This window comes from Vombatus ursinus, unplaced genomic scaffold (genome assembly GCF_900497805.2).
Source record: "Vombatus ursinus unplaced genomic scaffold, bare-nosed wombat genome assembly UNPS02014773.1, whole genome shotgun sequence".
In the NCBI taxonomy this organism is placed as follows: Eukaryota; Metazoa; Chordata; class Mammalia; order Diprotodontia; family Vombatidae; genus Vombatus; species Vombatus ursinus.
The window spans coordinates 8,206,489-8,233,412 of NW_020954551.1; the positions used below are offsets into that span (position 1 = coordinate 8,206,489).

The 26,924-nt window shown below is 38.6% G+C and overlaps 1 protein-coding gene across 2 annotated transcripts in view; it reads right to left on the reverse strand.

Moving 5' to 3' along the window:
* Positions 1-26,924, reverse strand: part of CADPS (calcium dependent secretion activator) — a 464,921-nt gene that overhangs the window by 139,134 nt on the left and 298,863 nt on the right. For both annotated transcript variants that reach the window (XM_027864021.1, XM_027864023.1), the window contains exons 13-15: positions 6,715-6,816; positions 3,641-3,704; positions 2,640-2,763 (exon numbers count right to left, since the gene is read on the reverse strand). In XM_027864021.1, the coding sequence (XP_027719822.1) occupies positions 2,640-2,763; positions 3,641-3,704; positions 6,715-6,816 (290 nt within the window). The remainder of the gene's footprint in view (positions 1-2,639; positions 2,764-3,640; positions 3,705-6,714; positions 6,817-26,924) is intronic.

The following is a 26,924-nucleotide window of genomic DNA, read 5'->3' on the forward strand; positions in this document are numbered from 1 at the left end:
CACGAATGGTTAAATCCATCACTTGAGAGGCCAAGCAGAAGACAGGATGCTCATACATTTCTCTCTTTTTCCCTATAAAAGAGGATTTGGGCATGCAAGAGGCTTAGGTCAGAGGTAAAGAGGTTAAAGGTCACAGGTCAGAGGAAAACGTTACATTAGCTCAAAAGGAAAATAGCCACAGAGTATTTTGGGATAAACACAGGATAAAAGAAAAAGGAATTTTAAAATCGAAGATCTACTGGATTAACCATTCAGCATGCCACGAGTCACAAGAGAGGCTGTGACCACGATTGTACAAGTCTTTTTGGAATCGTTTGCAAGAATACAATGACCGAAACATCATGGATAAAGGGAAACAGGATCTCATTGGTTTAAGGCTCCGAGATACTAAGGATTTCAGACTTTAGTATCTAAGGCTCTTGAGGTATTTCTTCATAAACATAGTCACCAGCAATATTACTACAACTTCATTCCAAAATTCTGTCATTAGCGAGAGCTTTGCAAGTCAGTAGGAGATGCTTGAGTATCCAAATTTAAGGTGGTATTTTTTCCCCTGCTGGCAAAAATAGGTGTTTGTAAAGGAAAGTTGCACGGTAGTAATATTTTTGAGTTTGCCACGTGCCCGCGCACAGTGGACTATGCTCATGAAAGAAAACCTAGTGCATGCAGCTGGTGGATGTTGGGTTGTTGGAGTTAACAATCCCAGCATGCTTTGAAATTGGTGTCACAACCACTTTTTATAGAGGTCACATAGAAAAGTGGCTGAGCCAATCCCGGACAAGGAAGGAGAGAAGCAAGAGAGAGTGGGTAGTGTGGAATGAAGTACTTCTCTGAAAAGAGAGCTGGAAAAAAAGGATTTGTTGCTTCAAAGTACTCCCAGACCTAAAAGTCACAGTGCAAAAGATAATTAACACAACCGAGAAGAATTGAGGCACAAAAGGAAAAGGAGAAACTAGCTGGTCTACTTTGGAAATGAATGCATTTTTACTTACAGATCTTAAAGTTTGCTTTATTTATTCATTTATTTTAGGGAGGGGGCATAGATTTATCTGAAAGAAGAGAGCAGATCTTACTGAAAGGTTAGTACTATCTACAACCAAGACCTACGGAGGGAGGCAGCTGCCGTGATACCAATGCTGGGTGGGATCCAAGTCTTGTTCCATTCTCGCCTACTCTGGTTACCCATTTCAGTTGAATACAACCAACTGTCATCTCCTGTGAGGGTGAACGCTGGCAAAATCAGCTGATCATACAGCACTGAAACGGTCCGTCTTCTTCCTCCTCCTCTATTTTTGTCACTCATTACCAAGTCAAGAGTTGATAAACATCCTTTTAGTGCCCAATTCTTAAGTGTTTCTCACTGGATGCATAACAATGAATTCATTACCACTGGTACACAATTTGCATTGTCAGACAGACAAAATTGAAAAAAGGGAGGACATGTAATGTACAGAACACTGAAAATTTGACACAATCTTTACCTAATTCTCTAAGGAAACAAGGACTCTGGCAGGAGGTTGGTCAGTTAATTTTTTTTTTTTTTAAGTCCTGAAGGCAAACAATGTGGGTTTGCTTGCTCTAGTCAGTTGCCATGTTTCACATGTGAGAAAAAAAAAAGTCTGAATCCAGAATGCACATTGAGTTTTGCACACAGAGCTTCCACATTGATACACTTACACATCCATCAAGCTGGGTGGGCTTTTTCAAATCTCCCTCTAGCAGCCGACAAGGTAACAATGAGAAGTTAGTTATACCTTTGGGACTCGGAGCCTCCCACCCCGCCCAGAGAACCATAGCTCCACAGATCAGATCTACTTAAAGGCATGATTAGATGGTCAGTGATGGATATTTATCACTGACTTTAAAGGCCTTGTGGTCTCAACCACCCAAAGATTGGGAAGCCCAGAGTGAAAGAGGTTCAATGTAACCCTGAAACCATCTGAGAACTAGATCATCTATTGTCATTATGTAAAAATATTTAGAAACACCAACAAGAGTGAGACACTTTCAAGGGATGAGAACTAGTGAAAGCAGAGTTGAGATGTTGCCTCCTTCATTTATCCTTTTTCTTGGACACTACTGGTGGTCATCTGTCACCCACTCCACTCTTTCGGGTAACAAAGGTTGTGAATCCTAAATGTTTCACAGGGCAGGTATTTGATGCCAAACATACCCAACCTTAGAAGAGACTTCATTCGCCTCATATTTTCTGTTAATTCCATCTGCCCCCTTTTTTTTCCAGTAAACTGGCTTTTTTTTTTTTAAACTTCAGGCTTTTGATCTTTTATTCAACTACAACCAAGCATCATGTCATTTGTCAGGTGAGTTTAATTGTCGATTCACTATGTTCAGTTAGAACACTTTTCCATCTCGGATTATGTCATTACTTATTTATCTATTTATATGTTGTAGCTCCTCTCCACCTCCCTTCTCAGGAGAATGTAAGCTCTTTGAAGGCAGGGATTGTTTTGCATTTTTGTCTTTGTCTTCCTAGTCTAGTGCATCACCCTGCACATAGTAGGAGCTTTATAACTGTGGAGGGTGTGTTTGTGTGTGTGTGTGTAGAATTAAATACCCGGCAGTCACAAATTTTCCCAAGAGAACATATCAAAATTTTAGTCTGAGACTGGTAGCCTTACCTTCAATTTTGGCATACTCTGAGAGACGAGTATAGTTGACTAACGCGGCTTGCTCTAAGCATTTACGGATGACCATTTTCACCTCCTCTTGTGGCACTGGGGTAACAATGTCTTTCATCAAAACCTTCAGATGGGAAAAAAGGGAGAGCAAGAAGGGAATTCACATGCATTACTCAATCACATTTCTGAAAGAAAATTGGGAATTGGAACTTACTGGGCATGGGTGTGGCTGCACAAGGTTCTACATTGATTCCATTGCTAATATTCCCATAATAGAGAATGACTTATGTGCAAAAAGTGGCATAATATTTGCTGGACCCAGGAAATGTGTGACCAGGAAAGGAGGTGAATTCATAATGTATGAATGAGGGATAACGGATGAACAGCTCAAGGTCTGGCTGCCCCGGTGCCTATAGAATTGTAAAAGGCCTAGACTTGGAAGGCCCTCAAAACTTGAGTGTATCCTCCCAGTGAGGAATTATGAGAGGAGATGAGTAAGAATATACCGAGATGAGAAGGCATGTGTGGATTGTGATCTGCACAGTTGGATGGATGGAGAAACCATACTGATGAGATTGCAGATCTATAGAAGCTTTGAAAAGTTTCCATGGAAAGGTACATAATTTATTTTCCATAGTCACTTACAAAGTAGCACTAGAATTATTTTTAAAATGTTACTACCATGCACAAGTAAGATGCAAAAGTCCATCCACATAACAGAAAAAATAAACTCACCAAGAAATCATTATTTTGTTTAAATTTGGGTTAAGCCTAATGTTAATCATATGTAGGCAAGCTTGAGGAGGAAAAAGATACCCAGATGTTTGAGATTTTGTTGTTAAAGCATCTGGAATTGGGTCTGTCTTTCAATTTTCACCCAGATGCTTGGTATAATCTATACAGCATTCAGCTCATAAATAAAATCATTTGACAATAATATTCTATTACAATGAGGCTCTTGTACCTTAGATATCCAACCTGTCTTGAACTGTCACTCTTACCCTTTCCAAAAGAGAGAGTGTAGCTTTTAACGCGCCTTCAGGTCGGCCAAATGGAAAGCAATACCTGAAAGAGACATGGATTTTTTAGGCAGCACAAATACATGTGATAATTAGCACCAAGATATGAGAGTCCTACAATCTGATTCCTATAGCAACTCCTTCGGAGGCGCTGAAAATGCTTTAATCTGTCACATTATGTTATGTTAATACCGAATCGCACAGGATGTGTGTGTGTGTGTGTGTGTGTAAAATGACTGAAGGCTGACTGGCAGGCTTGTCTGCAGTAGGAAATAATCAGTAAATTAAACAAGGTTTGTTTTATGCCTCTATGGTGAAGGGATAATCATTTGATAGCTTCGGTAAGACCTTAAGCATTGGTTACAAGTGTTAACGTTGGGAGGGATTTGTTGAACTCGGCAAAATCCATTCAGTCCTCCAACCACTGTTGACTTTAGCTAAGTGTTGTTGTTGTTCGTGGTGGTGTTCAGTCCCTTCGGTAATGTCTAACTCCTCATGACCTAATTCAGGGTTTTCTTGGCAAATATACTGGAGTGGTTTGCCATTTCCTTCTCCAGCTCATATTATAGATGAGGAAACTGAGGCGAACAGGTTTAAGTGACTTGGCCACATTTTTCCAGCTGGGAAGTGTCTGAGGCAAGACTTGAACTCAGCAAGATGCATCTTCCTGACCCCATGCCCAGCACTGTCTCTGCTGAGCCACCTAGCTGCCCCTTTAGCCAAGTAGTGCATCTTACGTGGAAAACAAAAGAACTAACCTGGACAATAGAGATACATGCTCAAGAACAAAATCAGCCAATATCTATGAAGTGTCTACTGTGTTCAAGGCACAGTGCTAGGAAATGGGGATACAGAGACAAAAGTAAACAAGAAAACGCCCTTGCTCTCCATGAGCTTCCATTCTTCTGGTGGAGACAACTTGTATACAGAAAAGCATGGAAAAGCTAACTGAGGCAGGAGAGACCCTTAATAACCAGAAGAGTTATTAAAGGCTTCATGGAGGAAGTGAACTGAGTCTTGAAGGAAACTCATAAAGCATGATGGAGCCCATAGAGATCTTTTAGGTGTTCCCATCTAATTCATTATTTTGCTCATTGGCGCTTGGTCCTTTGCTGCACAGCACCATGCCCTACATACATCTGGTGCTGAATAAATGTTGGCTAATGCTATGCTCTCTGGGAGCAAGTTAGGCATTTTTGAAAACTCCGGTGACTTTCATGTCACCAAGAGCCATTGAGTGCACTGGCACAGTAATTGACTTCCTGGAAGCCCAATATTCTGAAACATATTCTGCAGCCTCCTGGAATGCTCATGTTGCCTCAGGAAGCAGCCTATGCCCTGTGAGTCTACTGTTGCATTTCCATTGCCAAAAGAGCTGGGCTGGCTGGCTGGCTGGCTATCTTATGAGTTGGGGGAAACCTACAAGCTGTGGAGACAGGTATATTTCTTATCCCCTCCTTGGATTTGCCTAACCACATAACTAGGCTGTGCGCTGTTTGTTCCTGAATGGGGAGACAGATTTCTGGATGGAGAGAGGGAAAACCATCACGGGGACAGAGATGACTCTTCTCCTTTACAGGCTTGTGATCAGGATACAGAATACAGGTTAGTATCCCCATATGAGGCAAAATGAAGGACTGACATAATTTGCATATAATTTTTGAGTGTCAAGTCTTTTTTTTTAAATCATACCTTGACAACCTCTCTCACATTTGCTTTCTTTCCCCACCCCCCACATGCCACCAGTCCAGTTTGGGATTTCATCACTTCTTGCCTGAACTATCGCAATAGCTTAATTGGCTTCCCTGCATCCAGCCTTCTTCCCTCTCTAATTCAACCTCCACGTAACTTCTCCAGATGATCTTCTTAAAGGGAAGGTCTACATGGCTTCCCTGTTTTAGAAGCCTTATTCACTTCCTATTGCCTTGAAGATAAAATGAAAACTCCTCCATTTGGTATTTTAAGCCCTTCACAATTTGGCTACAAGTTATGTTTTCTGGCTGCTTCTGCTTCAATCTTTCCCGTGCATTTTCTGCTCGAACCAAAATGACCTAGCTGCTGTTTCTTGTACATGATATGCAGTCTCCCACCTCCAAGCTTTTGCCAAACTGTCCTCTGTGCTTGGGATGCACTTCCTTTTCATCTCCTAGAATCCTTTGCTCCCCTCAAGAATCAGCTCAAGGGTTGCCTCCTTCAAAAGTTCTTTCTGAATTCCACCGGCACTTAGTGCTTCCCCCATAAATTTGCTGTGTATTGTTTGGACTTTTGTATTGATTCATATTTAAACATGTCATTCCTGTTTGGGAGAACGTGCACTCTCAGAAGCCAGCATCTGACTGTTTAATTTTTGTCTTTCTATCTCTTGTGCCTAGCACAGTGCCTGGAATGAAGCAGAAGTTAATACAATTCTTGTTGAATTAAATTGAATTAAGTGGACTCTTAGAGAGCGAGAAAAAATTTGATTGTTGATGAGTAATTGAGCTGAGGGCAGCGCAGTGGATTGAGTGCTGGGTATGGAGTCAGGAAGGCTCATCCTCCTGACTTCAAATCTGACCTGAGACGATTACTAGCTGTGTGACCCCGGGCAATTCACTTTACCTTGTTTGCCTCAGTTTCCTCATCTGTAAAATGAGCTGGAGAAGGAAATGGCAAACCACTCCACTATTTCTGCCACGAAGACCTGAGTCGGACACAATAGCAACGATTGAATTAAGGCAGCCTGTTTGGTAAAAGAGTTGGACATTCAATAGACGTAAACCTGATAGATGTGTGAGAAAATATGAGCTGGAGTTCTTTCATCCTGCTCTATCTCCTGATTACTCCTTACATCCTTATAAGATGATTGTCTTTGCCCAACCAATAATATATCTCTGATCAATGGGCCTCTCTGGGCCCTAGCATCCTAATAGGATCATAGAAACCAGGGCTAGAAAGGACCTCACAAGTTACCGAGTACGATCTCCTCTTTTGGCAGATGAGTAAACTGAGGTGGTCACACAAGGAGTGTCACAAGAGCCTTTATTCCCCCTCAACCACAAAAGTAATTAATGCTTTACCTAAAATGTGTGATTTGATTTTCCAGAAGAACTCGGAGTCTTTCTTTGATTTCTTCAAAACGTTCTTTTTCTTCAACTGTCACAGTTCCTATTCCATCAGGCCTGGAGGAAAAAGCAAACAAATGCAGGCCATGAAACAAACGACTGAAAACTCCCAATCTGACATTATTAAGTCAAATCTACGGCAGGAAGAAACTGTAGCTTTTGAAAGGCCAGGACTTCCTCAAATGACCAGCCTGCTTTATAAAAAGCACATGGACATCTATTGGGCCTATATGATGTTCCTCCGTTCCAGTATTTGTCAAAATCATTCTTTTGTCAACTTGAGCCTAGTGTTAGTGTATACTCTGCTAGAAATTCCCATTCACGTACAGATGTTGGCAGATGACACAGCGCTTCCAGGTTACTTGGTGACACATTCACACACATATTACAGAACCCAAAGCGACAGGCTTCATGTTGAGCTCTGTGTAACAGCTTTTAAAAAGGCTCAATTTTCAATCTGCAATTACAGATGATCAAATTAATTTTTTGTTCCTCTCTCTCTCCCTCCCTCCCTCCATCTATTCATTGGAGAACAGCTCATGGGTTTCTAAAGCATCCGTGGTGTATTATTTCACAAATGTAAAAATAGATACATGAGCCGATAAATTTAACCTTAACCACTATCTCTAACATTTTAACAATCAATAAATCAATCAACAAGTGTTTTTTTTTAAGTGCCAACTATATGCCAAACATTGTGCTGGGTGCTAAAGATACAAAGACAAAAGACAATGCTTTGGGATTTTCCATTTATTGGAAGCACAAGCTGTTTCATTAAGGATTACTCCGTGTGAGATGAAATGAAATGGAACATATTTTCAGGCCAATATATGCCTTCTGAGCAACATATGAAGTAAAGGGCTCAGCATCCCAGGCCATGGTCTTTCTTAGAAATTGGCTGATTTTGCAGACAGTTTGGGTTACCAAGAAACTACTAGTAGGACTCCACCTTATAGTTTGCAAATATAGTCATCTTAAGACCAAACAAATGGCATTTTTAAAAATAGGACTTTTTAAGTATTGAGTCTGAACTGGGACAAGCCTAGATGAAGCACTAGATAAATCCGACTGCACAAAAGATCTGGTAAATGATTGCAAAGTTTGTCATGAACCTCTTGTCAAAGGCTAATTGGTAACCTTCTTTTTAGAATGAAAGAAAATCCTTTTGAAAGACTAAAAAATCCCCAATTAAAAAAATAACATTCTCCCTTTCCAAGTTCCCAAACCAAAAACAAACAAATCAAAAAGGAAAAACCCTTACAATCCAAATTCTGAAAGAAGAAACTAATTAAAACTCTCAACAACAGAATTGCTGTCCGAGCCCAGAAGAGGACCATTTCTTCAAATGTCTTAGAGAAATCAGCAATTTCATTCATAAAATTCAGGTATAATGATAGATTTTTTCCCCTTCCAGCATGGAATCTCCATTTACAACTCGTGAATTTCCAAGGCCAAATGCACATGACACGTTCAGTTGCATCCTCTCAATGTTTTCATCACAATCCACAACTTCTGCGGCTGTGACATCAAACCGACTTTTGTTTAGAAAAGGAGACAGGCAGTCACAGCTTGTAAACACAGGCACACACACATGCAGGCACAAACATACACACAAGATTTGGGGGAAAGTGATTAGTCATTTAAAGTGTTCAGTTTCTAGAGGGGGAACAAGCCAGAAAAAAATCTTGTCAAATACGACTTATAATTTAAGGGACAGTGATTTAATTAAAAAAAATACTAGGGCATGCTTAAGCTGGTTTGTTTAGCCGGAACAACAAGGAGATCAGACAATTTTTAGAAAACAGCAACACGAGAAATTGAGAAAAATTGACAATGACCTTTAGTCTTTTGTAGAAGATCATTCATTCATTATTAAAGAAACCCTCGGTGTTGCTAATCAGAAGCAGCACTTAGTGCTAAGCTTGAGATCCTAGGAACTCAGTGAAAGAAGAAAGCATCCTCCAGCTGCCCTAATTTGTAATCTGTCCTTATGCTGGCAGTCACGAGGAGCAGCTGAAAGGGTCAAAATAAAGATTTATTCTGATGAAGAATTTTTGAATAAGTAGGGGCTATTCCAACCAAATATGGAATTTTCCATAGGAAGCTCATTTTGCTACAGATATTTTGGAAGGTGATAAACCAGTGGAAAAGAAACCCCTCTGATACAAAAAGAAGCTACATAAAAGTAGAATGTTAGGAATATTTCCAAATTATATGGATGCAGCTTGAAGTTGTAAGCATGACCTGATCTTCTAGTGTGTGTGTGTGTGTGTGTGTGTGTGTGTGTGTGTGTGTGTGTGTGTGCGCGCTTTAGCAATGTGGTAGAGCCCATGGACCCCTTCTAAGAGCAATGTTGTTAAATTCATAAAATAAAACACATAATATTACAATGGAAACCAATTATATTCAAATTCAATTATCATAATATTTTTTAAAAAACCCCCAAAGGTTACAGACTCAGGTTAAGAACCCCTGTATGGTCAAGCTCCAACAAGGCTAATTTGGGCTTAATTGGAGTCTTTAGGGATTCCAGGATATTTTAAATAACTGACAATGAATTAATCTGTAATGAATTAATCAGTTTACACTTAAAAGAAAGCTTTCCATTATCCTATTATCTGAATATAGTCCTATCACTAAAAAAAGATAAAAAATATTCTCTAAACAAGTTTAGCAATAATTATAAAACACCTTCCCTGCTCCTTCACCACCCAAAAAAATTTAGCATAAAAATTGTTTTTCTTCAGATTAACTGCATGTTATCAAGCCAAACTAATCCATTTGCTAATCTCTGTATGGTACATGGAATTCTAGCTTCTGCCTCCATGACTTTTTCCAGGCTATCCTTAGACCAGGAAAACGCTCCCTCTTCACCTTTCTCTAGCAAAATTCTCAGCTTCCTTCAATAATCAGTTCCACTGCCGCCTCCTTCACAGGGCTTCGCCTGCTCCTTGCCCCCTCCCTCAGTTGCTAGTGACTTTCCCTCCCAGCCCTCTCTAATTACATTTATTTATATAAATATATATGTATAATTTACATATAGTATATATTACATGATATATATTTATATATAATAAATATACATATATAATTTATATAAATTACATTTATATTTACTTTGCATATAGTATGCCTTTACTTATCTCTACACATACTGCCCCTCCCCATTCTCTCCCCACTAGTGGAATGCATGCTACTAGAGGGTAGAAACTGTTTTGTTTCTATCTTTGTATCTCCAGTGCTTAGCACAGTGCTTGGCACATAACTGTTTAATAGATGCTTGTTAAATTGAATTTGAAAAATGAATTTGAAAAATGCACTTAACACAGATAAAAATAACTAGCATAGACAGAGTGCCTACCGTGTCTCAGGTACTATGCTAAATGCTTTACAAATATTTTCTCATTTGATCCTCACAACAACCCATGGAGGTCAGTGCCAATATTAGCCCCGTTTTACAGTTGAGGAAACTGAGGCAAACATGTTAAGTGACTTGCCTATGGTCATCCAGCTAGTAAGTGTCTAGGCTGGATTTGAACTCAGGTCTTTCTCACTTCAGGCCCAGTGTTTTATCATTCACTCCCTGTACCATGTAGTTGCCTAAAAATCTTTAGCCAGAACTCATAGGTGACAGCTTTGCCATTGCATGTAAGTTTGGCAGAAGATTCCCATGAGTCAAAAAAAGATCCATGGGAAATTCAGAGATCCTAGAGCAGAATTTCTTAACCTTTCCAGTGTCACTGAGGTCTTTGTCAGTGTTGTGAAACCTAAAGACCCTTTATCAGGATAATGCTTTCAGGTTCATAAAATACACAGGATTACAAAGGAAACTCATTATTTTGAAATTCGTTATCAGAGTATTAAAAATGAAACAAACTGATCTCAGTTTAAGAAGTTGTGTAAGTCAGTTCTGGGAGTTAAGTCTCAGAGAAGGGATGGTTGGGAATAGGTGATTTCTTAGTGACCTTGCTTCATTACTCTCCGGGTGACAGAATTTTTATCTTACTACACTAATGAAAACTGAATTCGGAAGATAATCTGAAGTCTCTCAAACAACGGGTTTAGTTGAATTAATTTTTAGAAAAAAAGTGGCTTGGTTGGTCAAACTGGATTGTGGGTGTAGATGAATGTCACTATGGAATCCAAGAGACAAACATTTCACTTAAACGTTTTATTGGCATCATTTTCCCTGGTTGCGGCAAAATGATTTTCAAGGGAAAGAAAATATTTGGTGGGTGGACTCTTTAACATGCTGGAGATGCTTGCTTCAGTACAAGGTCCCACTTCTCTGGTTAGGAGTGACTTATGGAGCTCAGGCTAACAGTGGGAGGCACTCAGGCTAAGCAGGATATTTATATAATCATCCATTCCCTGAAAGGCAGCCTGGTAGAGTGGAAATTATATTGTATTTGGCATCAGAGGATATAGGAAGGATTCCTGGCTCTTCTACTTTTACTGCTTGTATAATCTGTGGCAAATGACCTCCCTTCTCTGGGGAGGTCAGTTTCCTCATCTGACCAACATTGGAATAGATTGTGCCTAGGATGCTTTTTGGCACTAACTCCTATGATCCCTGTCTCCCAAAACTCTATTTACAAAATGTTTGGATTGGGATGCAGTGGTAAGAGGCCTGGATTTGGAGTCAGAAAACCTTGGGTTTGAATTCTGTCTTCACCTCTGTCAAACTATGTGACCTTAGCAAACTACTTAAATAAGGGAGTTTGATAACCACTAAGGTCCCTTTCAGCTCCCAGTCTTGTAGACAACAGCTAGATGAATGGTCAGGCTGTTTTTGTTGTCTCAGCAGGGGATGAATTGTTCTTGTGCAAAGATTGTGGGCCATTTAAGTAACCACCATAAGCCCCCTATTTTATGTTTTTCTCAACACATTGGGGCTATTGTAAAGGTAGACATGAGCTCTGGTACTCTCTACTATGTGCTCAATTCACAGAGAATTCCAGGATGAGATTTTTTTTTGAGGGAGGGTGGGAGTGGAATATGGGACCTGTGATTTCATTAATGTAGGGATGGTCTGGTCTGTCAGTCAATTAACATTTATTAAGTACCTACTATGTGCCAGGCATTGTGCTAAAAGTTAGAGATACAAAAAGAGGCAAATGACATTCCTTGCCCTCAAGGAAGAAACTCCCACCCCAAATTCAGATTGGTAACCACCAATCCTTGAAAGGAAGCATGCAGTGGTGGGCCTAGAGTCAGGAAGATCTAGGTTCAAATCTGGCCTCAGATACTTACTAGCTGTGTGACCCCGGGCAAGTCATTTAATCTCTGTTTGCTTTAATCCGCTGGAGAAGGAAATGGCGAACAACTCCAGTATCTTTGCCAAGAAAACCCCACGGACAGCATTGGTGTGATATGGTCCACATAGGTGAGAACAGCCCAACATGACTGAACAACAACTTCCCCTATTAAAATGTAAACCCCTTGAGGGTTGGGCTCTGCTTTTTGGCAGCTAAGTGGTGTAGTGGATAGAAAGCTAGGCCTGGAGTCAGGAAGATCTTGGTTTAAATCTGGCCTCAGAAACTTACAAGTTACGTGATCCTGGGCAAGTCCTTTAACCCTGTTTGCCTCAGTTTCCTCATCTGTAAAATGAGCTGAGGAAGGGAATGGCAAACCACTCTAGTATCTTTGCCAATAAAACCCCATGGACAAGGTCCATGGATTGTCATTTGTTTCTTTTTGTATCTCCAGCATTTAGCACATGGACTTTGTCCATGGGGTCATGAGGAGTTGGACGCAAGTAAACAACAAACAACCATGCTGAAACTTAAAGTCCTAGAGATTTGCCTGTTGCCTGGGGACATGGAGAGGTTGAATGATGCCTTGTGTCACATAGCCAAGGTGTCAGAGGCAGAACTAGAATCAGATATCTGGAAGGTGCTTAATAGAGACTTCTTGGTCCAGCTTTCTATCCATTATACCAAATTAGCTCTTGGATAAAATCTTAGCTTAGAAAAAAATTTTTAACATGATATTCTTCAAACTCTGTCATCTTCACAGGCACATAAAGGGGCCTTTCATTTATATCAATCAATTAATGAGCATTTATTAAGTGTGTTTTGTGTCAACAAGCAATGAATATATAGCCTAGCAATAAAAATTTTTTACTCTTCTTTGTTTGGGGGCAGCAACTTTTGCTCTCAATTAAGGTGGGGAGTTGGCATTGGGCTGAGGGAGAAAGAAACGATGATGTTCTTGGAAATATCTCACTCATTCTCCCTGAGCGCTCACTGGAGAGCAACCATTCCCTTTTGAGTATCAATGATCAAGTGGAACTTAAAAAACAATGCCTGGGTCAAGTGGAATCATTTTTGGAGTGACTCAGATGACCATAAAGGCCTGCCAACACTGACCCATCCCCAGTGCCAGGCCCTCATCTCTCTGGCTATGGCAGACTAGATTACATCTGACACGAGGAACAGCTCTGGAATTCACCTTTCAGATTTTCGGCAAACCATTTTCTCACTGTCCTTCACAGAGCTGACATTTTCGGCAGCACGATCAGAAGGATGTCATGTCGGCTGCTTTTCAAGACCTTGTCAGGGTGGTTAGCGCCAATTCTGTCATCTCCACTCTCCTCACAATCTCCCATCTTGAGCCGTGTCACAAATAATCATACTTCTGATGTGTGTTTTCTTTCTTTCTTTTTTTTTTTGTTAAATTAAACAGCCTGAGTCCAGCTGCACAGCTCACGAGTTACTTAAGTTACTATCATTGGAATGTTATGAACCATTAATTAATGATCATCATTTATTTTAATCCAATATAATTAGAAACCTTGATTTTGAACAGAATATTACATGGTGATATTTGAACCCAAATGGGAAAGACAACTCAGAGAACTGATAACCAGTACAATAGAATATGCAACATATTTTTCTTTGGTCAGGGATGCCAGTATAATATAATCTGACGTGCAATAACTATGGTTTATCAAACAGACTTGTTTCTCTACTGAACCTTAATTCTGCTAAGACACGAGGGAGGCAGGCAGGTTCCTTTGGAACCTCCATGGCTTTGTTAACGTGGTTCATTGCAGTAGTTGGAAAGCTGTTGCATGTACTCTGGGTTTGATTCTACGATGTCTTTACAAGAAGGCCAGGGCACTAAATTAATTAGAGGCCAATTACTGATCGTTTTTTTTTTTGTCATTGTGTTTTCTGTTTCTTCATCTGTAAAATGGGGGTTTGTACCATGCACCTTACTTACCTCACAGGCTTTGGTGAGGAAAGTAAATTTTAAAGTACCTTATAAATGTGAGTTATCCTTGTTATTGTTAAGTGTTACAGAATCGAAGTCTAAAGAGTACAGAATGCACAAAGTGAAGGCAAAGGGATGCTCCAAACTTCCAAATAACCCCCTGCCTTTAAAACACAAGACGATATCAGTTAGGAAGCACTTAACACTGTCTCATTTGGTCCTCACAATAGATAATCTTTTGAGGCAGGTACTATGAGAATTATTTTTATACCTGTCTTACAGATGAGGATTCAGTCTCAGAGGGCTTAAGCAATTTTACTACAGTGACCCAGCTAGTGAGGCAAAGTGTGGGTCTTGAAGCCTTGTCTTTCTGATTCCAAGTCCAACCTGCTAGTCATTTCTTCTTGCATATAGGCACAGATTTACACTTCATATCTCTTCTCTTCATATCTCTTCTCTTCTCTTCTCTTCTCTTCTCTTCTCTTCTCCTCTCCTCTTTTCTTCTCTCTCCTCTTCTCTCTGCTCTTCTATTCCACCCCCTCTTTCTTTTCTCTGCCTCTTTCTTTCCATGCCTCTCTCCTCATTTCCTTTCCTTTCTCCTCTTCCATGTCTATCCCGTCTTTGCTTCCTTCTCTGTTCTTTCTTTTTCTTTTTCCTCCTTGTCTTTCTTCTCTCGCTTCCTCTTCCCTTCTGTCTCTCTTTTCATCTTTCCTTCTATCTTTCATCCTTTATTCTTCCATATCTACCTCCATATTTTCTTCCTTTTCTCTTCATTTTCCTTTCTTCCTCCCTGCTCTTCTTATCTCTTCCTTTCCTTCCTCTCATATCTTCCCCTCTTTCTTCCTGTCCTTTCCCCTACTTTCTTTCCTCTCTGCTTCCTTCTTTCTTTCTCTCTTCCCTCCTCCACTTCCTTCTCATCCCTTTCCTCTCTTTCTCCCTTCTTCCTTCCATCTCTTTCTTTTCTTTTTCATTCCTTCCACATCATCCCTTTTTCTTTTTTCTTTCTCCCTCACTCTCCTTCATTCCCAATGATTGTTCTAATACAGACAGCACTATAGATAAATGCAAATATCCTCAAAATAAGAATGAGAACAAGCCCTATGTACAGTCATGTTATTCTTGCCATAGAAATGAGTGGATCTTGGTTTATAGGACAGGAAAGACCTGACCAAGACAGTCACTGACACTTGGACATGTTTTGAATAGCAAGTTTAGAACAAATGACTTTTCCTAATCACTGACTTTTTTTTTTAATAAACTCATATTTTTATCCACACACACTCCAGAACAAAAAAGTGAAATCCTCCCAAACCTCTACTGCAAGTTGTTCCCCTCAAATGTTTAGAATGATTATACTAAGCTGAATCTTGGCCTGGCATCCTTTCCTTTTCCTTTTCTTAAAAGGAGATATATCATTCTAAGTGATGATAGAAATATATATATATTTTTTCTCTTCTGGGTGGCACATTTCCTTTACCTCGTTTATATGGCTTGTGCAAATGTCTGGATTAATTATAAATTATAATTAGGGCCTAGGATCCCTTGGCCACAGTTTCCTTCTAAAAGGCCCACCTCCCTCCCCCACCTCCTACCCTTTTTTAATTATACCCCAATGCCCTGAGGCTTGGACAGGCTGCTAAAACCAATATATCAAAGTGCTTTTTCCTAGAAAGTATCATATAAAGCAAGATTGTAGAGTTTTCCTGACTGGATGACATACCATCTAGCTGCTTGAGGTCAGTGCCTTTGACATTAGCATGTTTCTCCAGGGGACAGGGTGATATAGTAGAAAGAATACTGCTATGTTGAACCTGTATCAGTAGACCTGGGTTCAAATCCTGCCTCAGACACTTAACCGTGTGATCATGGTAGTTATTTAACTTTCTTAGGGCTTAATTTCTTTATCTGTAAATTGCTGATAATAATATTTGTACTACCTATACCTCATAGAATTACTATGAGAAAAGTAGTTTAGTAATACTTCAGAGGGACAGAAAAATTAGTTTTCTTCTTAGCATCTTCCCTGGCTTTCATCAGGCTCTTGTGATTCATGTTTTCCCTCCCCCCTTCCCATCCCTTCACCCCAAGAATGTCAGCTCTTCAAGATCTGGGATTGTTTCATTTTTGTCTTTGCATACCAAAGTGTCTAGTCCAGTGCTTGGCACACAGTAAGTGCTTAATAAATACTTTTTGAATGACTGAATGCATTCAATATTTTCATCAATCAACAGTTAAGTATTCCACATACCAAGCAATATAATCAAGGATTCCAACACCGGGTTGGATATAAGAGGTAGCATAACATAACAGATAAAGAGCCAGAATGCAAATTAGGAAAACCTGGGTTCAAGTCCTGGTTTCAACACTTACTGGTTGAGACCCCAGAGAAGTAATTTAACTTACAGTTTTCCAGACAACTCTCTAAAGCCATGTGAATTTCACATGAGTTGCTCATCTGCATTGATAGAGGTGAGTTTCCGTGAATAGCAGGGGGTTCCATAGATCAAAGAAATCACTCATTGGAACCCCTCTCTTATCTGTAAAAGAAGTAATCTATAAAGATATATCTTCTTTCTATAGGCATCAAGGTGTTAGCAGAAGCAGCTTTTTATAAGTACCGGTAGGATAGTACTATGGAACACTGGCAGGTCGTTAGTAGAATCAACTAAAATTTATGATCTTCTTAGAGACATTTTTCTTTCTCTCAGAATACCTGATACTTAGCAGGTCCTTTACTGATTACCATAAGAAGAGAAAGTAGGAAGGTAAAAAAAAGTCTTTATTTTTTGAACAGTTATGAAAAAATGATTGGTTTTGACCTGAATGAAGAATATTTTCTAGACATAAATCAATTAAATAATAAATATTTTTACCTTCTGCTGCTACTCAAATGTGTGGGGCAGCTAAAAATCTATTTCTACTTCAGTGGGATCTCAATTTTTCAATATGTGTCCCAGTACAGTGCCAGAAATGTGTGTGTATACACACATATAAATTATTTAAACTTATGTATGCGTATGTACGTAATGTGTATGTGTGTTTAGATGTATATATTTATGGTCTCTATCCTCAAGAAGCTTATCTATTAAACAAAGACAAGTAAATAGGTAAGTATATAGAGGATAAGTGTGAAATGGATTCCAAAGAATTTTGAGAGGAAGGCTGTAGTACCTGTAGGAATCAGAAAAGACAGTATAGATGGAAAGTTTAAAGTAAGATCTATAGATCTAGCAGTCAATCAATCAACCAATCAATCTATCTCCTTACGGTCTACTGAGTCAAGTTAAATATTTTTTGAGTGGTCTTCAAGACTCTCCATTTTCTGCCCCTACCCTACCTTTTGAAACTTATCAGATCCTATTCCTCGAAGCACACAAGTTCAAGACAAACCAGTCTGCCTTCTGTCTTCTGACAATAACACTGGCATGTTCCCAACTATACGTCATGACTCACACTTCCCCCTGCTCCTACAATGTCCTCCCTTTCCCTACCCTACCTTAGTGTCTCCACTGAGCTCTAGTCCCACATCACCAACAGCTGATAGGAATTTTCCAACAGGATATGCTGGCATCTCCAACTCAACATGTTCAAAAGAACTCTTTCCCCAGCCTCAAACCTCCCCCTTTTTCAGACTTCCTTATTACTGGCAAGGGTACAGCCATCTTCCCAATCACCTGACTTTACCACCTGGCTGATCCCTTTCCCTTACCCTATGGGTCCAAAGAGTTAGAAATCTTATTGGATCATAGTTTTAGAGTTGGAAGGGACGTTAGAGGTCATCACATCCGATCCCCCTCATTTTACAGATGAAGAAATTGGGGCACAGAGAGGTCAAGTGACTTGGTTACCTAGTAAGTGTTGGAGATAAAGTGCGAATGAAGATCTTCCTGATTTCAAAGCCAACATTTCATCCACTTCGCTATACTTGCCACTCATTTCTATCTCCACAACAATTCAGGTATTGGTCACTTCCTTTCTTTCCACTCACACAAACAACACCCCTCCCCAATTCAGGCCCTTATCACTTCTCACCTGAGCTACAGCAATACTCTCCTAATTAGTTGTTGTTCAGTTATTTCACTCATGTCTGACTCTTTATGACCCCATTTGGGGTTTTCTTAGCAAAGATATTAGAGTGATTTGCCATTTCCTTCTTCACTGGTATTCGTGACTAAAGTCTTTCCCTATTTCAATACTCTTGCTGAAGTGATTTTTTTTCCACAAGGGGAGCTTCCAACCATGCATTTTCCTACTCAAAAAACCCTACTCTTTTTGTATCACCCATCTGTAGAATGAAATATCAAATCCTGTAGCATTTAACAAAACTTGGCCCTAATCTACCTTTCTAGCCTCATTACGTGTTATTCCCCTTCATGCATTTTATGGTCCATCCAATCTGGCCTTCCTCCTGCTCCTCACATATGACCCTCCATTTCTCATCTCCATGCTTTTGTATTGACTGCTCCCCCTGCTCCCTGACTGTAATGAATAACTTCTCAAGTTAGCTTCTTAGAATCCCTAGTTTCTACCAAAGCTTAGCCCAAGTATTCCCTTCTATGAGGGATTTTTCCTGATTCCTTCACTTGCTAATGTTCCTCTCCCAAAACTGTTCAATCTAATTTGTTTTTTTAAATTCAATTTCATTTTGTTTTCATCTCTGAATTCTCTCCCTCCCTTCTTCTCCCCTCCATTGAGAAAACAAGAAAAACAATACTCCTTGAATCACTTTGATATCCAATTTGTAGGTACTCATATATAGATTGTCCCAAAAGTCTCAGTGAAATTTTATGTTTTAATATTTTCAGAAGCATCAATGCTCCAAATTCATAAAAACATTTCAAAGTTTGATTTTTAAATTTTGTTTTACTCACTTAGTTTTGTGAATTTCAAGTAATAAATTTTAATTTTAATTTTAACAGGAAGTAGGCATTCTGTCATTATACATTGTGTGTGTCAGCCCAGGAAGGATGAGAAAGACTCAAGAACGAAATTCTGAAGATGCAAAGGGGAATGATTCCAAAGAGGAGAAAAAATTGGAGTTTTATGAATAAGCCAATGTGTATACACAGAGAACTCATGGACTAATCTGGATTTCAACAATATATGAATAGAAGATGATGATAAGGAAAGTGACATGATGACTTCAAAAGAGTGCAGCAAAATTCTTTAAGAATAGTGTGAGGACCAAAGACTCCAGCTTCTAGGATAAGAACTCATTATTTAACAAAAAATGCTGGGAAAACTGGAAAATAGTATGGCAGAAACTAGGCATGGACCAACAACTTATATGTACATGTACACCAAGTTAAGGTCAAAATGGGCACATGATTTAGACATGAAGGGTGATATTATAAGCAAATTAGGAGAGCAAGGAGTAGTTTACCTGTCAGACTTATGAAGAATGGAAGAATTTATGACCAAACAAGAGATAGAGAACATTATGAAATACAAAATGTATAATTTTAATTACATTAAATTAAAAAGTTTTTGTACAAACAAAGCCAATGCAACCAAGTCTAGAAGGGAAGCAGAAAACTTGGAAACAATTTTTACAGCCGGTCTCTCTGATAAAGGCCTCATTTCTAAAAATATATAGAAAACTGAGTCAAATTTATAAGAATTCAGTCATTCCCCTACTGATAAATGGTTAAAGGATATAAACTGGCAGTTTTCAGATGAAGAAATTAAAGCTATCTATAGTCATATGAAAAAATGCTCTAAATCACTATTGATAAGAGAAATGCAAATTAAAACAACTCTGAGGTACCATGTCACACCTATCAGATTGGTTAACATGACAAAACAGGAAAATGATAAATGTTGGAGAAGATGTGGGAAAATTGGAACACTAATGCATCGCTGGTAGAGTTATGAAGTGATCTAACCTTTCTGGAGAGCAATTTGGAACTATGCCCAAAGAGTAATCAAAATGTTCATACTCTTTGATCCATCAATTCCACTTTTAGGTCTGTATCCTTAAGAGATGATAAAAATAGGAAAAGGACCTACATGTATGAAAATATTTATAGCAGCTCTTTCTGTGGTGGTAAAGAATTGGAGATTGAGGGGATGCCCATGAACTGGGGAATGGCTGAACAAGTTGTAGTATATGAATGAAATGGAATACTATTGTGCTGTAAGATGTGAGCTGCAAGCGGATTTCAGAAAAACTTGGAAAGACTTTTATGAGTGAGCAGAACCAGGAGAACATTGTACACAGTAACAGCAGCACTGTGTGATGACCTACTTTGATAGACTTAACTCTTCTCAGCAATACAAGGATCTAAGACAATTCCAAAAGACTCATGATGGAGACTGTTATCCACATCTAGAGAAAGAACCATGGAGTCTGAATGCAGATCAAAGCATTTTCTATTTTCTCTTTCTCTCTTTTTTTCCTTTTCTTCTTTCTCACGGTTTTCCCCTTTGGTTCTAATTCTTTTTTTCAACATGACTAATGTAGAAATATGTTTAACATGATTGTACATATGTCAGACTGCATGCCATCTTGGGGAGGGGAGAGTGGAGGGAGGGGGAGAAAATTTGGAACCCAAAATCTTATATAAGTGAATGTTGAAAACTAAAAAAAAATTAATAAAAATTGGTCATTCAAAAATGATAAATGCTATACAAAATGTTACTTAGATATTGAATATATTACAATGATATGAATAACAAAAAAGAGCAGTGTGAGGAGGAATAAAGCTGAAAACCAGTTGAAGCTGGTGATGAAAACTACTGATGACACAAAGAAGTTTTTTAAAAAAAGCTATGTTGGTAAGGGAGTGATATCAAGGAAGGACTAGGACCACTGCATGGTGGGGGAGAATAAGACAATGATAGTATCAACGGAGAGAAGACTAAGTTCCTCAGTTTCTATTTTGCTTCTCTTTCCTCTGCCAAGGAAATGACCTTTGACCTGGAAAGGACGGCACAAAAATAGGTAACACAGTATTGATATTTAGCCTAAGTAAAGAAATTATAAGTTCCTTTGATGAATTTAAGTTACTTGGTCCAGATGAACTGTATGGTCTGGCAGTCAAGGAACTGGTAGCTCTGATTCCTGAATGACTGTCAGAGGAGATAATGGTGAATGAAGGAAGGATCTTTTTGACTGGAGAAGGGCACGTGTCCTGATTTTCAGAAAGGGTGAGAATGGCATCTTTGACTTACAGGCTACTAAACTTGACATTCATAAAAAGGTTATCTAGTGAGCATCTAGAAAAGGAAGCAATGATTACAAAGAACTAGCAAGCGTTTATCAAGAACAGGCCATGCCAGAGTGACCTCTGTTACTTTTTGTCACAGCATTTCTCAAACGGTAGATCAAAAGAACGCTATGAATGCAATTTACCTAGATTTTAGTGAAACATTTGATCAAGTAACATGCTATTCTTATGGAAATAATGGAGAGATATGGGCTAGACAACAATTAGATATCTTTTACTGGTTGGAAGGCCAGATCCAAAGAAAAGTCATTGTTGGTTTCATGTCAACTTAGAAAGAGGTCTCCAGTGGAGTGCCTCTGGGATCTGTAGTTGGTTCTGTACTGTAAATACACACACACACACACACACACACACAAACACACACACATTTAACCAGTGATTTGGATAAAGATATATATGACATCCTTATCAAATTTGCAGATGGCAAGGGGTAGTTAACACTCTGTATATGAGTGAAAATTTAAAAAGGTATTGTTAGTGTAGAAAAAAATGAATGACTCTAATGAGAATAAATTTAATAGGGATAAATCAAGCAAATAAGTCAACAAATATTTATTAGGCATTTACTATGTGGAAGGCAGAGTGCTAAGTGCTAGGGATACAAAGAAAGGCAAAAAAATAAGAACTGTCTTTAAGGAGAATATGTTATAGGAAGAAAACATATGAATAACTCAGTATATAAAAGGTGTGTATATATATATATATACACATACATATATATATATGCAAAGAAATTTGCATATACAAATAAGAAATGAGTCCAAGTACTACCTATCCAATATGAAAAGACAAATAAATTCTGGTGCTTACTGTTCATATGTACATAAGAAATGAAACAAATTCATTAATTTCAATAGAATATTATAGTCATTTACAAATATTCCCTGTACCTCTTGCCAGCTTCTTTTAACTCCTGTATGTGTATACATACTCACATATGTCTGAATATATATATATATATATATATATATATATATATATATATATATATATATATATATAATATGAAGGTAATCTGAAGGGGAAAGCATTGAAGAGGGGGATTTCTTGCAGAAGCCTTATAAATGTAAAATATAATACTTGAATTTAAGAAGCTGACTTCATGTACAAGATGGAGGAGACATGGGTGGACAGTAGTTTGTTTGCAAAAGATTTGAAGGTTTTGGCAAGCTGAAAGTTCATGATGAGTTAAATGTGATATGGCAGACAAAAAGCTGTGACTTTGGGCTTTATTAAGAGAGAGAGCTTACAGGAATAAGTAAGGAAACAAGCATTCATTAGGTACTTACTATGTGCTAGGAGCTTTACAGATATTATCTCACTTGATCTTTACAACTTTTAGAGGTAGATATTATTATCTCCATTTTGCAGATGAAGAAACCAAGTCAGGAGGAGGTTAAGTGACTAGTCACATAAGTAGTAAACATCTGAGGGCAGTTTTGAACTCAGGACTTCTTGACTCCAGGCTGAGAGTGCTATCCACTGTACCACTTAGCTACCTTTTCTATCTCACCTCAAAAGGAAGTGATGCTCTTATTGCCCTGGTCAGACCTTATCTGGAGAATTGTGTTTAGTTTAGAAAGCACAATGATAAACTGGAAAGTATTTGGAAGAGGAGAGGAAGGATGGTGAAAAGTTTTGAGTCCATGCTGCATGAGGTTCAGCTGAAGAAATTGGGGACATTTTGCCAGGAAGAACGCTCAGGGGAGAAAAGAAGTAAGGGAAGACTGTCAGGTAGAAAAGGGATTAGACTGAATAATAATAATGGCTAACACATATATTGCACTTTAAGGTTCATAAAGTGCTTTCTAGTTGTCTCTCTCTCTCTATATGTATGTGCATAAACTCATTTGATTCTTAAAATAACCCTGTGAGATCAGTGTTATTATCATACCCATTTCACAGACGAGGAAACTGACTTGTTTTTTGTAGTCCCAGAGAGCAGAAACAGAAGCAATAGACAGAAAGAAGCTGCAATGACACAAATTTAGGTGCATCTCAGGAAACACTTCCTACCATTCAGCATTGCTCATAAATGAAATGGGATGCCATGAGGGGCAACAGAATCTCCAGAAGGTTTTCCAGTCCTAGACATCTCCAAGCAGAAGGTCAATGACCACTTACCAGGCACCTTGTACTATGTATGCTGGGCACTGTGTGAAGTAGTGAAGATACAAAGTGCTAAATGCAATAGTTCTTGCCCTCAAGGAGCCTGCATTCTAGGGAAGGGGTTCCCAACATATTTTTAAGTCTCTGGCTTTCATTACACCTTCCCATGCTGGCTATCCAACATGAAAGCAAAGCAATTCTGTAGTTTTCTTGTATGAACAAACAAGAAAAACTTTCAAATACTGCCTATTCAGTATAAAAAGACATAATCTGTTTTTTTTACCATGCATATGTATTTAAGAAATTAAACAGATTCATTAATTTCAATAGGATATTGTCATTTACCAAATATTCCCTATGTCCCTCACCAGCATCTGTTAACTTCTAGAAGTATATGTGACCCATGTTGGGAATCCCTGCTCTATAGTAATGTCAGTTTTAGGGGGTTCTGGGAGCCCATCTTATATATACCTTCATTTGGGTGTAAATGCTGAACTGTGATATACCTGCATCCCTTCCCCAACCATATTTTATACTGTCCATATGCAATACGAAATCCATGTGCATACTGACATGCTCCAGCCATTGAATTTCTATCATCTATGGGGATTGATTTCAGCAAAGTAGATTTCAGCTTAGTTCATACTTTTGATTCTCCATGAGAGATATAAGGCATCATTCCTCCAACCATCCTTATGCTCCAGAAAGGACATTCTAGTTGTGGAGGGCATTATTTGCTAGTGAATAATTCATTTAATGAAGTCTGGTAACAAAGTTCCACTTCCATGCTAAACTTAAGAATTTTTCTTAGGAGTCTTGCTGAATTGTGATTTGAGTAAATTGAGTGAATACTGACTCAATTTGCAAAGTTGAAAATTGACTTTGACCCACCTATTAAAAAGTTATGTGTACAGGAAGTCTGTATTTCTTTTAAATCTATTCAGCTCTACATTTTAAGAGCCTACAATGTATAGGGCATTAATAATCTAGAATGCATCAATGGTTGACATGGATCTGGGAAGGGTGTGAGGTATGCTTTACTATCCTGTTGAACTCAGACTTGGGTCACTCTGGTATAGGAAAGAGACATCTTGACTAAAGTTTAGGGTGGTTCCAGGCCAAAAGTTTCCATGTGGTTGGTAATCTAGATAGCCTTTATCTTCTTGTATCTTTCCATCCTTTGTTATCATCTCTGAATAGCTTTCCTTCCAAGTGGCTACATAGGAAGCATGCTGCATTTACCTCAACCCCTTTGCATAGAAACACTCAATTTCTTTCCAAGGGCAGCATCTTACCCCCATACTTACCTCCTGGAGACTTGATACAGTTGGACATCTTTTCCAGAATTTTTAGGATTCTGGCCCTCCCCCGTATGCTTATAGACTCATTAATATCTGGAACTCATGTTAGATCAGGGCAGCTGGCATTATGGATCTGTTAATTGCCGATACAATGTACTGCTATTCCACACAGCCCATATGCGTGTCACAGTGCTGGCATTCATGAAATGTTAAATAATAATGTAAATGAGAAAAAATTTTCAATCCCAATAATAATTTGGATCCAAAGAACACTGATGCAATAAACGCTCATCAAAGCTGTTTGATTACCTTGTCTCTGTGGGAGAGTGACCAAAGTGACGCTAATTTAAATGTCATCTAGAAAGAATACTAGAAAAAAACACACACAATGATGAAAATTCAAGGCTGCACCCTTGGGAGCTAGTTTAAAAGTTATGGCATCTAATGAGTTACAATTAAAAAAAAATGAATGCCAAAAAACAAGTTATGTACATGTCCATTGTTGCCCTCCTTTTAACAAATTCAAAATCCAAGTGGATTTGATTCTAAGGAGGTTGTCCAATTAATGTCTTCAGTACAAAATGAACAACTAATGGTAACCTAACTTCTGCCTTGAGGCACTGGGTGTGTTGACATGGCACACATATACATATACAAATCCAGTTGAAAAAGTTGGGAATTTAGTCAATCTTTGGGGTGTTTGGTCTCCACAAGGCTGACCTTTTCAAAGTCTTTCAAAGGCTCTTGAGACCTGAAACAATAAAGAATGAATATCTGGATAACTTGCCCACCTTTTGTCCAGATGTATTGATATTATTCAGAGTTCTTCAATGACATTTAGTGTTTTTTTCTTGAGCAACTTTCCAGGGTAAGCTGAGGGTATTTTAATGTTTAGGATCCTCCCCCCCCCCCCATAACTGAATGTGAATTATGTCTAACTGTGGCAGGTTTAGTTATGGGAATTATAGAATCATAAAATATTAGTCTATAGAATGGAAAGGGGATTAGAAGTCATTGAATCCAACTTTCCTCATTCCATATAGAAAGAAACTGGAGACCATAGAGGGGAAATGACTTCCCCAAAGTCACACAGGTAGCAAGTGGCAAAGCAAGTGTTCCAAACCTAAGTTCTCTGGAGGCTGTTTCCATCACACCACACTATCATCTCATTTAATAGGTTGCCCATCAAATAAAGTACACAAGCTGATGACCCTAAAATATCCCGCTACAACAGATTATAGGTGAGCTGATGACTTACTGTGGTGGGATATGATAGTAATTAGTAGTTGACATTCATGAGTTCAATTCGATGTTGATTTATTAAATTTCCATAGTAAAATGTCTAAAATAACAAATTCGGGTCAGAGCTACTGCAATTGGCTAGTGAAATCACTTCCTTACTGCAGGCACAAAACCATTTAAAAACATACACACACACATCATTATTTGTCAAAGCTTTTCGATTGGGTAATCTGACAATCTAGTCATACTCTGCTGTAGTTCAGGCCCTGATCACCTCTTACCTAGATTATTGAACTAGCATACTACTTAAATTCCTAGTCTCCAGTCTCTCTCCTTTTTCCAATATATTTTCCACAGCTGCCAATATAATCTTTCTAAAGCAAATATTTGTCCATGCTACTCCCCAACTGATTGAACCTTCAAAGGCTCCCTATTGTCTTTAGTATAAACCACCAACTTCCACTTGTTATTTGAAACCCTTCACAATTTGACCCCAGCCTGCCTTTCTAGGCTTATTTTACATTACTCCATTTGCTCTACATTCCATTGAAAATAGTATCCTTTTTTTTGCAGAACTTCTTGTATATCTTCCCTCTGTGCCTTTGCATAGGGTTTCAACCAAGCCTACAATGAACTTTCTCCTTTTCTCCACCTCTCAGAATTCCCAGATTTCTTTCATGTTCAGATCATGGGCTACCTTTTTCTGGATGCTGCTCTTTGTAAATATTCTCTCCTATCCTTTGAAATTATGCTGCTACATCTTTTTACAAGTTGTTCCCTCTTCCCCACCCCTGGTGGAATGTCAGATCTTTGTTGATATAGGCTATTTTCCCAGTTGTCTCCCTAATACTCAGCACATAGTAGGTGCTCCATAAATCTTGCTGAATTATATTGAATTAGGCATCATCATTGGTGATGGATCTGGGCATCACCAGAGCATGGGCAGATTGTGAGCTTGGTTAAACCACAGTTATTTAGCCTGTCTAAATTCAATGATTCATATGTATGCTCTATAGTCAATCTAGTAAATTTCAGTATTGTCCAACCTATGAGCTGGGTGGAGTGT